Here is a 15,445-nt window from a genome sequence, read left to right on the forward strand (position 1 = left end):
TCAGACCTTTTGACATCTTTTCTCTATTAAGGTGACATCATCACTCCCTGTAGTAATAATAATACAGGGCTTTATGTTGCCATGGACTGCTTTCTTAAATTACAGCACTGAATGTAGTGACAACCCGAGAGCTCATGGCTGCTATGAAAACCCTGGTGGGCTGACAGGGAACTGCAGCTGCTGTGTTAAATGCCTCTTTTTTCTCTCTTTTCACTTTTGATCCCTGAGCTCACACATTCCGAGCATTCCAGGCGCGCTCAGTTATTTATGAGAGCCGAGCGCGCGCCTACAGCTCATAACCAAAGCAGAGCGCGGAGCAACAACACAACGAGGAGATAAAACACTCACAGAAGTAGACTTTAGTTGGATTACTTGGATTATTACACATGCCATTAACAGAATCCGCGTGGAATGAAAGTGTTGGTTGGTAAGATAATCGTTTTATAGACATTTCGTTTAATCGTCAAACGCAGCGAACTCAGTTCCTCATTCGACAGTAAACTTCAATATATAATGCTTCAAATGAAACACCGATTCATCCGAATCGTTCTTAAAACAAATTGTTGTTGTTTAGTTAAAGTTAGACGAAATTTTGACGTGTTTGAGGCGTTTAATTAGCTGACGGCGTAAGTTACAGTAATGGACATTTCACACTCGTGCTTCTGTAAGCGCGCGACTTTCTGTTGAGATGAAAACTATGACATGAATATAATTGTAATGTTAATGGTAAATACGTTTGCGCTGTTTTGTCCTTATTTTGGATATGCTATTACATATTAATTTATTTCAAATGCTATAGTTATGTTGAATCTATTATACGTTTGTGTAATTAATGTGTCTCTGTGTGTACAATGCATATTATTATTAATATCGGTTATGTATTATTAAATAAGGGAATAAGCCGAAGGAAAAATAATGAATAAATGATGTATTATTAGTATGTTTGGCAGTAATTAAATTATATATAACGCAAACATTTAGTATTCTTCTTATTGATGTTACTGTTGTAGTATGATTAATAAATAATATAATTATTTATAATTAAACGTGTTATTGTTATTATTATCTGTACTATGCAAAATGGATCTACTTGTGTAATCAAAAATATTAAGTGGAATAATAAGATTTTTTGTTTACATTCTTTTCACTCAACAGGTTCAGCTCAGATCATAAATACTCAACTTCATCAAATAAAATGAGAGGTGAAGAAGCATCCGGCACTGTCCTGCACAGACTGATACAAGAGCAGCTTCGTTATGGAAACCCCACAGATGCCCACACACTCCTGGCCATCCAGCAGCAGGCCCTGCGGCGAGGAGGAGGAGCAGCATCTTCCTCACAGTCTTCATCTGAGAGCCTCAGCCAGGACGAGCCCCACTCTCCTCAGCTATCAACCCGCCAAGAACCGCAGGGTCAGGAGCACCAGGTGGACTACCAGCACTCGGAAAACTACACCACATATCCACACCACCAAGAGGAGCTGCCCACGTATGAACAAGCCAAGGCCCATTCTCAATATTTGGCCTCCCAGTGGTGCCTCCCACACCGGGTCTGCTCACTACAGGACAGTGTGGCTATCCAGAAGCCTTGTGAGGAGCAAGACAGCTGGGACATGAAGCAAGGCCATGTACGGTCAATCAGTGACCGGCTTCTGCATTTTTCAATGGAGAGTGGTAAAATGCCATGTTCTGCCAGCTATCCTCAAATCAATGGATACCATGCAAACCAGCACTTACAATATAACCAGCAAGGATTAGAGTACAACAAACTGGCTCCTTATACCGAATACCCCTTTTCAGTGGAGTACGAAAATGGCTACAAAGCGCCACCACCATTTCATTCCCAGCACAACAGGTACAGTTCACTCATTGGGTTTGGTAACACAGTTTATGCATATACTGCAGCTCTGACGAACTTTGTCGGATGTGTCATCGTGACTAACAGTCGATGTTATGGCTGAGTATGCCGTACGAGACATGCTGATGTAGTTTGTCATACGTCTATACAAGAACACTTAGACAAACTAAACACCACTTTTTTGTTATTTCATCTAACCTGATTTTTTTTTTTTTATCACTTCAGACTTCCAACTCCAGAGGTTTGTCACAGACTCTCCACGTCTCCCCCTGCTGGCAGGGAGGTCAACGCCTGCAGTCGCAGTCAACTGGAAATGCTTATGAACGAGAACAAGAGACTCAGACAGGAGCTAGAGGGACAAACGGAGAAGGCCCTCAAAATTCAGAAGGTACACTGACTCAGCTGTAAACAAAAGTCATAATACATTGAGAGTTTAGTCCAGGTATGCCCACATTTTTTTTTACGAAGAGCCAAAAACCAAACTTGATTAAGGCTGGTGGGCCGAAGGTAAATAAAGTTGCCATAGTTGATTTAATAATATATTTAAATATTACTGAAAACATTTCTTTATGCTCACTAATACAGTTTATTTTACATTTTATAATAAACTTACTACAGTAAAAACAAAAACAATCTCATTTATAACAGAATTACACTAGTTTTTGCCTTGATTTGCTCGCTGATGTCTTTTGCATAGTTCTCTCTCCATCGAGTGATGGTATTTACATTTTTAAAAAATTGATTCATTTTCAATATTTAATTGAAATATTTAATTTCAGTTTGCTTTTTTTGTAGCGCAGCAATAAAAACAACAAACAAAAGAATGTTATGTTAAATTAGAAATGACGATCTCTGTGCTAAAGGCCTTTGCCCTCATCATTCTCTCTCCCCTCTCACATGGGATAGTGGGGCAAATCAAGGGTTAAAGTGGGCCAACTTTGGCCCACGGGCCCTACTTTGGGCATCTCTGGGTTAATCAGATGACAATGTGTAGATGTTTGTTTAAAGTTTTTGCATCACATACTTTACTTACATACATAAAGTCAGTAATAATAATTGTTTTTTAAACAATTGAGTTATTTTTTGAGACAGCCATAGAGTAGTGTAATGGATATATTGTAAATAAAGACATGGCTGAAGTGCATTTTTTGACACGGTATGACTTAGAGTTTACTTTATTGGAAATATAAAATGGTTACCACACAATACAAATATTAAATCCAAAATGTTAGCATTTATAGGGTAATTATAGAGTAAAATTGGTTAAAACCATCTGTTCACCAGAAAAAATGTTCCTGAGAGGGACAGTAAACAGCTATACAATGTTCTTAGGCTTAATGACTTATCCAAAATTGTCTTTTTGCCACACGCTCATACATCGTCTTATCTCTCAGTATAATATGTGTTATGGATGAATCCAGACCTGTTATCTCAGCCCTTACAGAGCATCAGCATAACTCAATGAACATACCGTACTATACCTAAACAAAATATAATAATAACAATAATATTTTACGTAAATGAACATGATCCTGCTTGAGAAAACTTTCTTATTTTATCTTTTTTTATCTTATTATTTGACAGGAATAAGTGCATCACTAATACTTTATTTAATAAATTATAAACAGCTTTCATTTGGTGCAAAAATCAAGAGAAAAAAATTATATATAATTTTATTGAAATGTTTTTTTTTTGCAATATTTTGCATGAATTAAATTGTATTATCTTTTCATTTCTAAATATGTTTGGTGACTAAAATATTATTTTAATTAATATATCTGTTCAATAAATCTGTTTTGTTCAAATGCACCAATATGTATCACCTATATCCACTGAGAAATGGATACACATTTTTCATTTTCAAAATAGGGTGTACTCAATTATGCCAAATACTGTATTGTTTGTAGTTATCCTAAATAAAACACAGCAACTGACCAATCCGCATCCAGATTCAGAACTGTACACTTTCTAACTGTATGCAGTATAAGTGAGTGATGACAACTATTAAATGACCAGGGACATAGGAATCCAATTAAAAGACTGTTTCATAGCTTTTCATTTGCTTTGGCCAAACTCCAGAAGGCAGTGAAGTGTTTCCAGTAGATTACATCAGTGCAGTTAAGCTGCTTCATACTGAAAGAATGATAATTGCACAGGTTTGAGCGTTTACCCATCAGGCCACTGCCTTGTGTAAACATGCCTGGGATGATGGAGTCATGCTTAACGCCATCCTGGTCTTTCCATCTGGCACTCCTAAACACCTTCTCTGTTTTTAACCACAACCCAAAACCACATTTGAGTATTTCTGAGATCATAATTGTCAGGTCGATACACCTTGACATGCCATTTTTTTATTTTTCCACAGCTGGAACAAGAAATCCAAAGGATCTCCGAGGCCTATGATACTTTGATGAAGGGCTGTGCTAAAAGAGAAGCTCTGGAGCAAGCGCTAAGAAATAAGCTGATGGCGGAGATCAAGCGGCTACAGCATTCAAGCGTTCAAGCGGCCAAACAAGCTGAAGCTGCTGACCAGAACCAGCACGCTATAGAGAAACTCCATCTGCAGAGTGAGTTTGACCACCTCTGTGTGCTTTTTAATCCAGAGTCGCTCTCTAAATGTGGGATCTGTCGAGTCATTTTGCTTAACAAGGGAGCGTGTTTCCAATTAGAGCATTCCAGTTCAGGAATTCCAGTCATGTAACGATCTGAAAAGAGGATTAAATGTCAGATTTGACCTCTGCTTCATGCCTGGGGTCAGTTGACTTCTGCCAAACACTGTCAGCACCCTCGTCTGCTGCCCATTGACAATTAATAAAACCCCTAGCTGCTATGCACTTCCTGTTTGCTGATTTTGGGAAGAGACAAGGTTTTAGGAAATACTCTGAAGCTCTGAGATGTGGGTCAAAGGGAGAGTGGGTCGCTGCCTCTGCATTCCTCAAGCGCTTGCGTAAATGAGGCGCTCCGGACTTTTTTTGTGATTGAATTCCTCCTATTATGAGCAGGAAGTCAATGGGGAGTGGTGTTGGAGAGGGACTGCAGAAACATTCCTTCAGACTCTTTCTCACGTCCTCACCAAAATTACTAAGTCTGTTATGACTGGACACACTTTCTTACGCACTGAAAACACTTGCGCATTAGGAAAACTCTTTTATCTGATGGAAATGCAGCAGAGATTGCATTCAAGTTATTTAAGTGTTGCATTTAAATTTGTATAATTTGATATAATATAATATAATATCATATAATTTAATATAAAATTATATAAAAAGCTATATCCTATATTGTTTATTATTTATTTATTAAGTAGCTTTTTATATTAGATTTTTATATTTCCAGTTTTGTTATAAGTCAGTCATTTTGTAATATACTTTTGTAATTGTATTACTTTTATACATTTTTTTAGGAAAAATTATGAACTTTCTAGTTTTCATTAAATGTTTATTATTAAAAAAAGTATATTATAACTGCACAATTGCTTTATTATTTGTCAATATACTAAAGTTTATTTTAAAACAAATTTATTTATTTATTTTCAGGATTTTTATATGTTTTAAGTCGCAGTTTTAGAAGTTATTAATTAAAATATATTACAATATTTCTAACTAACCAAAAGCTTTTATTATTAATCAGTACTGTACAAATCACGAAGAGATAACATTGAAATTCCCCCAAATACAAACATCCTTATGTAAACCACAAAGTGCATTCCTTTAGCTCTCTAAAAGTCTGTTCCGCTCATTTTTTAATTGAATTCTCAAATCTCTTGTTTGTCTTATTGTGTGACAGATGAAGAGCAGAAGCTGCGGTGTGCGTGTCTGGAACAGGAGGTCCAGCATCTGCGAAACGAAGCGGAGAAGCATCAGCGCAGGAGCGAGGCCCTGGAGAGCACACTGAGATCCACACAGACCCGCAGTCAGCAGCTGTGGACGGAGCTGCAGAGGAAGAGAGCGTATGTGGAGAAGGTTGAGCGTCTGCAGGGGGCTCTGACTCAGCTCCAAGCCACCTGCGAGAAAAGAGAAGGGCTGGAAATGCGCCTGAGGACACGGCTAGAGCAGGAACTGCGGAGCCTCCGAAATCAGCAGGTACTGAGACAAAACACTGCTTTGTTTTTGAACTCTTCCTGCCGGCAAAGTTAAGAATAGCTCAAGACTTACATCAAAACAAGCTCACGCTTTGATCTTCTTTGTCCAAAAGCGGCAGCCTCAGCCAGTCGGAGGAACGTCCCACGTGAGTGTGTACACACTGCAGGAGAATCTGCGGGAGAAAGAGGAGCGCATTTTGTCCCTTGAGGCCGATAAGATACGCTGGGAGCAGAAATACCTGGAGGAGAAGACCATGAGGGAGTTTGCTATGGATGCTGCTGCCACTGCTGCAGCTCAGAGGTAAACTATCAGACCACGGTCACATTATTTAGAGTTTTTTTTTTAACCACTTTCTAATTGATTTTCCTTCTTAAACTTCATAGAGACACAACCATCATTAACCATTCACCCTGCCATTCCTTCATTGAGGAGCTCCCATCAACTGAATACAGGAACCAGGAGGTAGAAAACAGGTCAGCGAACTGCCCTCAGTAAATCCAGCTAACAGAGAACATTCTCAGAACATTCATTCGTTTCTGTAAATGTTTGCACGTTATTAAAATAATGGTTTAGCAACATTTGTGTAACGTTGATGGAAAAACATTACTAGAACATTAATATAATGTGAATGGAATGTTCTAATAATGTTTTAAACAATCTTCTGAGAACATTAATATAACACGAGACTGAAAGGTTATAAAAGCCTTTTGAATAACATTATTATAATTAAAAAATAAAGTTAATACGTTTAATAGTATTAAGTTTTGAACTTTCTAGGTACCTCACACAATAGCGGTTGTAGACCTTGCTGGTAATGTTTCTGACTCATTTCTAGAACATTTATATAATGCAGATGAAATGTCCTAATAAAGTTTTGAAAGCGTTCTGAGAAGATTAATATAACATGAGACTGAAACGTTTTAAAAATGTTTTGAGGAACATTCTAAAAACATTCAAGAATTAATGTATAACTTATTGGAAACGCTAAAGCAATGTTTTTAGAATGTAAAATTGTTAGCTGGAAAATTACTTTTTAATGTGTTTATTGAAGCATTTTAAATTTTAAGATCTTTCATCATACTCGTGGTTCATTTATTTTTAGGATACGTTCCCTGTATGCCCAAATCCTAGAGAAGGACACAGTGATCAGCATCCTGAAGCAGAAGCTTCAGCATGAGCAGAAGGGACAGTTGGGTGCCCTCCAGCCAGCTACTGCTGACTCCTCCATCATCAGCTCTCATTCAACACCTGCACACACTGCCCAGGGCAAAGGTCAGTGTCTGAATGCCAGCATTAGCATTAGTGTTTGTGTGTGTTTACTAGCCAAGTAAGTGTCTGCATCAGCATTCACTTCTAGCGTTTTCTAGCCAAACTTTTACTAGCCAAGTTAGGGTCTGACTAACAATTTTCTTAGCTTGTTAGCATTTACTTGTTGAATTAGCGCCTGACTAACTTTAGCATTAGTGTATGTATGCCTGCTAGTACTATTAGGCTATTTAAGAAGTTACTAAGATGTACTATGTTAGCGCAATAGCTAATTGCCTGCTAACATTAATGTTTGACTAACATTGTTTCTAATTCTGTTGATAGCTAGTAAGCTTTTACTTGATAAATGTGTTTCTGAGTAACATTGGCGTTAGCGCTGACAGCTAGTTTATTGTGTATTTAATGTTAGCATTAATGTCGCTTTTACTAGTTAAGTTAGTGTCTGACTGAAATGATCAGCACTGTTCACCGCTGAAGCTCTAATGAATGACGAATTTAGCTTGTAGAATTTGTTGAAATGGTTACTAACTGTTATCAATTTATTTCCAGAAAGGAGCCATTTCAATGACCAGGCAGCTGGTACGTTACATTCCTCACATGCCCCGGTAGAGGCCTTGGCACACACAACAGATCAAACCCCACACACAGAAGCCAAGCCCAGTGAGTAGACTTTTCCTTTTTTTGCAAGTGATAAAATATTTCTTCACCCAAAAATAAAAGGGCTTTTGTTAATGACTCACCCTTATTCATCTTTAGAACACAAATGAAGATATTTTAGATGAAATCCTGGAGCTCTCTTATCCTCCACAGACAAACAGACAAATCTAAAGACGTTCAAAGTGCAAAAAAGGAACCAAAAACTTTCTCAAAACATTCTGTGGGACTTCAGTGGTTCAACTGTAATCATACAAAGCTCCAAGAACACTTTTGTGCAGCAAAAAAATGATGATTTTGTTCGCCTATATCTTCTCTTCCTTGTCATAGTGTGTGTTTACTATTCAATTTATGTTTATTTATATAGCGCTTTTACAATGTAGATTGTGTCTACTACTTAAAATCAGCATTGCAACACAAAAGTGTTAAAGAGCTCATAGTAAACATGCTGTTCAGATGCGGAAGACATAGGTCTTGGTGTTTTTACCGGTTTTTGGTGCACAAAAGTGTTCTAGGAGCTTTCTATGATTACAGTTAAACCACTGAAGGCACATAAAATGTTTTGAAAATGCTTTTGATTTCTTTTCTTGAATTTGAACATCTCAAGACTGTTGCTGTCTATGCAGGATGAGAGAGCTCTCGGATTCCTTCTAAAATATCTTAATTTGTCTTCTGAAGATGAACAAAGGTCTCAGAATTTTGAAACCACATGAGGCTATTGCGTAATGAGTAATTGTTTGAGAATTTATTTTTTTGGGTGACCTACAATTTTATCAAGCTATGTTACGAGAGAACATTTTCTGAAATCTGAAAGTTGCACTGGTTTATTTGTGTCATTATGTTCCTTAGAGAACATCCAGAAAGCACCATCTGCTGTGGACCTTTTCAAGGGCGTGGATGATGTGTCAGCAGAAGCAGTGGAGATTTTCATCTGAACACTGCAAGATAACCATCGAGTGACTCAATGAGGGAGATTAAATGCACCACATCAAGATGCTGTTGTGAAGAAAGAGTCCAGCTCAATAACGGAGCTGCTCAAAAGTCTCATGTGAGAGAGGAGCTGAGCTTCTCTCTTAAAACTACATCTATGTTTTAACAAACCGAATGACTGAGACTTTAGCTGCAGGTGAGAATCCTGCAATATTTGGCATTTACAGCAGTCCCGCACTGGAAGGCGGGAACAAAAATGTCCTCATTGTTGCATTGTCTCTCCTCTGAAAGGACCTGTGGTAGCTTCACTGCATTCCAGTGCCATTGACTTACAGGCCGAGGCGCTCACATGTATCTTTTCCACCCCACCTTTATTGATTGTCATAAATGGTTACATTTTTCTCATGTTTTTCTATTTATGGCTGCTACGCCCTTCAGCGAAGTTATTCTTTTACAGCGCATTTCATTTCTATGATCAGGCATGCTTAACATTGTCACGTTGTGCGGGACAATAATACGACGTAGACTCGAGAGTCTAACAGAACTCTGTCAAAAAGAAAAACAACTGTATTATGCTTCTGTATAATGTTTTGTTATGTGTACGCTCTTAATGGCGCATTTGCTGGTCAAGGTGTCATTTCAAAGTAAATAGTAATATATATATATATTTTTTGTATGAATATTTTAAGTCGCATTGGAATGTAAAGCTGAGGAACTGATGCCAAAGAGCATTTCAGTACAGTTGTGTGTTCAAAACACACAGCCAAGGGTTGACCTCTTTTATTTAATCCAAGAAAGATGTGAATGTTCTGAAGCATTTCATTGGCTACCTTTACAATAAAGCTATTAATATATACACATGTGGGACTGTTGATTTGTCTGCAAATTTGCCATTCGCACAGCACTGCACGATAAAATATTGAATACATAAACATATATACACGTTTAGCACATATTTGATATTGTGGAACACTATTATAATGTCTATATCATAGGTCCCAAACTCAATTCCTGGAGGGCCGCAGCTCTGCATAGATTAGCTTTAACCACCTCCAACTCACACCTGCTTATTAGTCTTTAGTAGTCTTAAACACCTTAATTAGGGATGGACCAAAACTGTGCAGACCTGTGGCCCTCCAGGAATCGAGATTGAGACCTATGATCTGCATCAGGGGTTTCAAACTCAAATTAGCGGGGGGCCATTTTAGTTACTGACAATTCATAGGAGGGCCGTTTTAACACTGAAGCACAAAAAAAGACGTATTTGATCAGGGTCAGGGGAATCCCTTATTATGGTGGACATATCCCTTATTTTTACATCCCAATGTTGACAGGTATGGTGATTGCTCTTAAGAGATAGCTACGTGCTAAGTGGATTGCTAAGTGGATGTCTATGGTGCTGATTTGAATTAGTCAATTAACTTAAGTTGCATGTTTTTTGGTGGTGGGAGGAAACCAAGGACCCGGGGGGAACCCACTTGAGCACAGGGAAAACGCACAAACTCCACACAGAAACGTCTGTTGGTTTTGTTAATGACCAGAACCAAAGATGTTCTTGCTATGAGGCAACAGTGCTAACCACTGGGCCACATTGCCACCCATCTAGAAAAGGAGTAGGGGTGGAAGAGGGGATTCCTAAAAACAAAGATGTCTGCAGTATGAAACCTAGGGCACTTATATTGGCCTAGGTATCATCTGATTGGTGAATAATAAATTGAATAATGCGGGACAGCTGCAAGCAATCATAAGCACGTCATCCTCTCGAAATTAGTTAATTAATAAACTTCACCTTGTGTACTAGATATTAACTAAAATAACAGATTAAACAACACTATCTCAACGCAAATGTTTTGATTCAGTGGGTAATTTGGATGAAATCATAAAATCTAATTTGTACAATTTAGTATGATTTGCTCATCCTCAATGATGGTTGGGTTTAGATTGTGGGGTTGGACTTGTATAAATTAGCCATTAAACTGACAAAAAGTAAAATAATTGAGTTTCCTCATTAGATCAGGCTGGTTAATACAGCTTAAATCACATTTACTTGTGTGACTTTCAGAAGTGTGTTCTCATGTAGTTTGTGCTTGAGTCAAATGGGGATGTTCTCTATTGTTGACAAACTGGACATGGAAACATGTCACAACAAAGTGCAGCCTCTAACTGTAAAATACTTTGAGATTTCTCAATATTTGTGAAGTAATGAGATGACTTTTAATGGGGATTGATTTAATACTATAGTTTTTTTTAAACAATGGTAACTTTTAATCAGTGGTGTAAAGTAACTAATTACAAATACTCAAATGACTGTAATTGAGTAGTTTTTCTTAGGAGTTGTAATTTACTAAGTAGTTTTAAAAATGTGTACTTTTACTTTTTCTTGAGCACATTTTTAGTGCAGTATCGGCACTTTTAGTCCACTACTTTATCTCATCCTGCAGTCACTACTTTATATTTTCCTGTCTATGGGGATTAGAATCAGTCCTGTGATTCTCGTCCAATCAAATCACACATAGAAGGTTAATCGCATCATAATGAACTACTTCAAGATATGGCCGATTTATAATTGCAGCAAACTGTTTGGAAGCAAGTGTCTGTTGTGTGTGCCAAGGCCTCTACCGGGGCATGTGAGGAATGTAACGTACCAGCTGCCTGGTCATTGAAATGGCTCCTTTCTGGAAATAAATTGATAACAGTTAGTAATCATTTCAACAAATTCTACAAACTAAATTCGTCATTCATTAGAGCTTCAGCGGTGAACAGTGCTGATCATTTCAGTCAGACACTAACTTAACTAGTAAAAGCGACATTAATGCTAACATTAAATACACAATAAACTAGCTGTCACCGCTAACGCCAATGTTACTCAGAAACACATTTATCAACATGCATTGACCCAGAGACTGTTTAGATGCATGTCACTGATGAGAAGGATGTTCACTATATGATGACCAAAATGGAAACATGTGACAAATCACCCAACAGGCAGAAGATGTCAACATGACGTCGTGGGGACATTGCATTTTTTTTGGAAATGAAAATAGAGTTAAAATCAGAAACCAATGTCAGGCCAACGGCGTCAATGTCCAACCTAAAATCAACCAAATATCGACGTTATTTAAAGTCGTTACTGGACATCAAAATAAAATTGTCCTTAGACGCTGGCTAGATATTTAATTTTGGTCACCTGACATCACAACCTAAATCTAACCTTATAAGACGTTTTGTGCCTGCTGGGTAATAACTAAATGCACACACACGCACAATCTATGCGTACACACATCTGCTTATTACTCACAACTCAATACTTTTGAAAGGGCTACTTTTTACTCATACTTTGAGTAATATTTACTAAAGATACCTTAACTATACTTGCACTTCATTGTTGGGCAAGTAATGGTACTTTTGAGTATGATTTTTCAGTACTCTTCCCACCCTGCTTTTAACACAGTTAGCTGACACCTTGGTTTGCGTATTTAGTGTTTCATTTAATCATCTGTTTAGGTCTAACGCGGACAATATTAAATGTTGTTGTGAAAACTGCATGTATTTTGATCAATATACAATTTATAAATTATCTGTGTCAGCCTGGTTCATAGATTGTGATTGTTCCCAAAATCACCAAACTAGAAAAATGTACTCATTTTAATCCACACATTTTAATCCAGAGTCCAATGCAGGACTCTTTTATAAAAGAAATGACCATTAAAAGCATAACAACATTGCTTTTTTGACAGATTACCTCTTGTATAAAAACATTTTACTTCAAACACTATGGTTTACCTATTTTAAATGATCATTATGTAAAAGTCCATCTATTAGCCCAATGATGTTTTCAAGAGTTCGCATTTAGATATTGCTTAATGCTATTAGCAGGTTCGGCATATTGTCCTGGGAGCGAACCCCGAGCTCAAAGATATAACTGATGAGCATGTAAGGTGGTACAAGGTAGTTCTTGAGAGCTCCCCCTGGTAAAGGAGGAAAAGGGCGAGAAGGGGTGGATGGGGGAGATTCTTCAAAAAATGAAGATAAGGGAGTAATAGACGGGCTGTTTATAGTAAGTTTAGATTAATCCGATTGGATTACTTATGACTAAGAATGGGAGACCAACCATGATCAATCATATCACATGCTCCTCTCGAAATTAGTTTGTGAAACTTTACCTTGTTCATTCCACTTAAATTTGTAAAAACTAATATGATAACTTGTTTCCTTCATGTTGTCCCAACAAAAATCAGTGTGGAATTCAGCATTTTTACATTGTATTGGTAGCAGTAAGATTAAATTTCACAAAGGGAACGTTCACCAAAATGAACATAGTGTCATTGTTTACTCCTCTACTTGTTCTAAACCTGTTTGAATTTCTTTCTTCTGTTGAACACAAAAGCTATACTGAAGAATGCTGGAAAAAAAAACAGTCATTGAATTCCATAGTATTTTTTTTTCATCCTAGTGATGTCAATGGCTGCCCCCCCCCCCCCCCCCCCCCAACATTCTTCAAAGTATCTTGATTTGTTTTCAACAGAAGAACAAAATGTTAAGGCTTTTAGATTAGAAATTATCTAATCTTTCTAAAAGGATTTGAACAACTTAAATGTGAGTTAACAGGGAGGAACATTTCATTTTTGGTGAACTATCCCTCAAGGACTGACAACCGTATTCTGCTGCTGTGTAAACATGGCCTTTGTGAAACCCTTGAGAAATTTTTGTCGGTTATAGCAAGTTTCATCTTCTGGTTTCCCCTCCAGTTTAACACATTCCATGTTGAATTATTTCTGGGGTTTTTTTTTTGCACATACATTCTGAGAAAGATGAGTAACTACACATGAATGCCTGTGAGGAACATTCCAGCGCTCATATTTCACCACACAAAACTATTTCCCTCAGGCTCACCTTTATCCACGTTCTGCACTCACATTCTGCCTTTTATAGATAACAATGGATAACCTGCTTAGCTGACTTACCCAAAACTGACTAACCTATCTGGCCTTCTGTTTTACTCAATACTACTGACACTACCTTGGTGTAGTCACATGGTGCTGACGACATTACTCTTTGTTCCTGAATATACATAGATGCAACTGTACAAGTCTTTAACTGTAGCTAACTGATCTTTTGCACAGTAATGAGAGGAATTTCAGTCTTGCAATACTTAGGAGGAAGTTTTTTGGGCATGATCTTACTGTAAATCAGTTGTTTACACACATCTCAAACAAAGCAAAAAAACGTGCCATTGTGAGTGAACACATAATAAATCATCCAGTTAATAAAAAAGCTTTTGTAAAGGTTTTAAGATAAGAATGTTTTGAGAATGTCCATTCAGTCCAAAGGCACTAAATCACTTCAAAAAACTCTTATTAGTTAAATTTTTGGTAATACTTTATTTTGATGGTCCATTTGAGTATTAGTAGACTGTCTGCTTAATATCTGTTGATACTGCTCCTTCAACAGACATTTAACTGAAGAAATTTTGCAAGTACATGTCAACTTACACTAACCCTAACTTAACAGTCTACGCATTATCTAATAAGAATTAGTTGGTATGTAGATGCAATGTAGTTAAAATTCAACAAACAGACCATCAAAATAAAGTGTGACCAAATATTTACTTTATATTAAATTTAAAATAAAAACAAACAAACAAACAAACAAACAAATGAATGTGTAAACAAATAAATTAGCAATGTATAGGACAAACATTTGACAAATGTGTGATTATGTCAATAAAGCATAACAAATACACAAACATTACTATAAAATTTTTGTTGATTCAATATTTCATTCAGAATCCAAAACTTTACTGTAAGATTTATTTGTTAACAATATAACTACATTTGTTGAAACAAACTAAAACAAAACATTATTTATGTTCTTAATTAATCTTAGCAAATTAAACATTTAATAATACAGTATTATAATCAGAAGTTCAGTTTATTCATATTAAATAAAGGAATAGTTCACCCAAAAATGAAAATCTACTCACTATTTACTCTCTCTCTCAAGTGGGTCCAAAACCTGTGTTGAAAACCTGCAACTATCCACATCCACAGTAGAAAAATATGGAAATCCAAATTTCTCTCATAGGTTTGAAACAAGTAAAAGAGTAAATAATGAAAGAATTTAAATTTTTGGTTCTTTAATACACAGTGAACTAATACAATCGGATGATGAACAATTGTGTGTAAATAAATGCTTAAATGTTCATAAATGCAGTGAAATGTATCGTTTATAGTTATTATAAATTTGTTTAAATATTATCAAAATGTTTAATAAAGAAGGATTATCAAATGGGGAAACACTAAATGGATTTTTTGCATTCTCACACTTTTTGAAGCATAATTTATGCCTCGTAAATGAACCAATTGATGACTTAATCACAAATGGTAATTAAAATCAAGTGTCCGAGGGAATTCAGTAATGAAGGTTTTGTTTATTATTTTAATTATACTTTATATTTAGCTTAACTGATGAAGTCAGCGGGAGGTTCACAATGTTTATCAGTAATTAGGTCGTAATGGGGCCAAAAAATGTCAAACATTTTGATATCATCAATGGAAAGTAAGCTAAAGCATTGTAGGAACTTCACTATCTGGTATTTCACACACAAAAGATAGATTATTGGAAGTATCTCAGGTATTCAGGTCTTATTTTTAACA

The 15,445-nt window shown here is 36.6% G+C and overlaps 1 protein-coding gene across 1 annotated transcript; it reads left to right on the forward strand.

Moving 5' to 3' along the window:
• The first annotated feature begins 295 nt into the window (after positions 1-295).
• On the forward strand, positions 296-9,647 carry amotl2b (angiomotin like 2b). The gene is made up of 10 exons (NM_001077606.2): positions 296-427; positions 1,156-1,854; positions 2,083-2,245; positions 4,223-4,424; positions 5,644-5,939; positions 6,052-6,239; positions 6,323-6,412; positions 7,042-7,211; positions 7,755-7,865; positions 8,709-9,647. The coding sequence occupies exons 1-10, from the start codon at positions 387-389 to the stop codon at positions 8,792-8,794; spliced, it is 2,046 nt and encodes a 681-aa protein (NP_001071074.2). The 5' UTR covers positions 296-386; the 3' UTR covers positions 8,795-9,647.
• Positions 9,648-15,445: the final 5,798 nt, after the last annotated feature.

The sequence above is a fragment of the Danio rerio genome, chromosome 2 (genome assembly GCF_049306965.1).
Source record: "Danio rerio strain Tuebingen ecotype United States chromosome 2, GRCz12tu, whole genome shotgun sequence".
Lineage (NCBI taxonomy): Eukaryota > Metazoa > Chordata > Actinopteri > Cypriniformes > Danionidae > Danio > Danio rerio.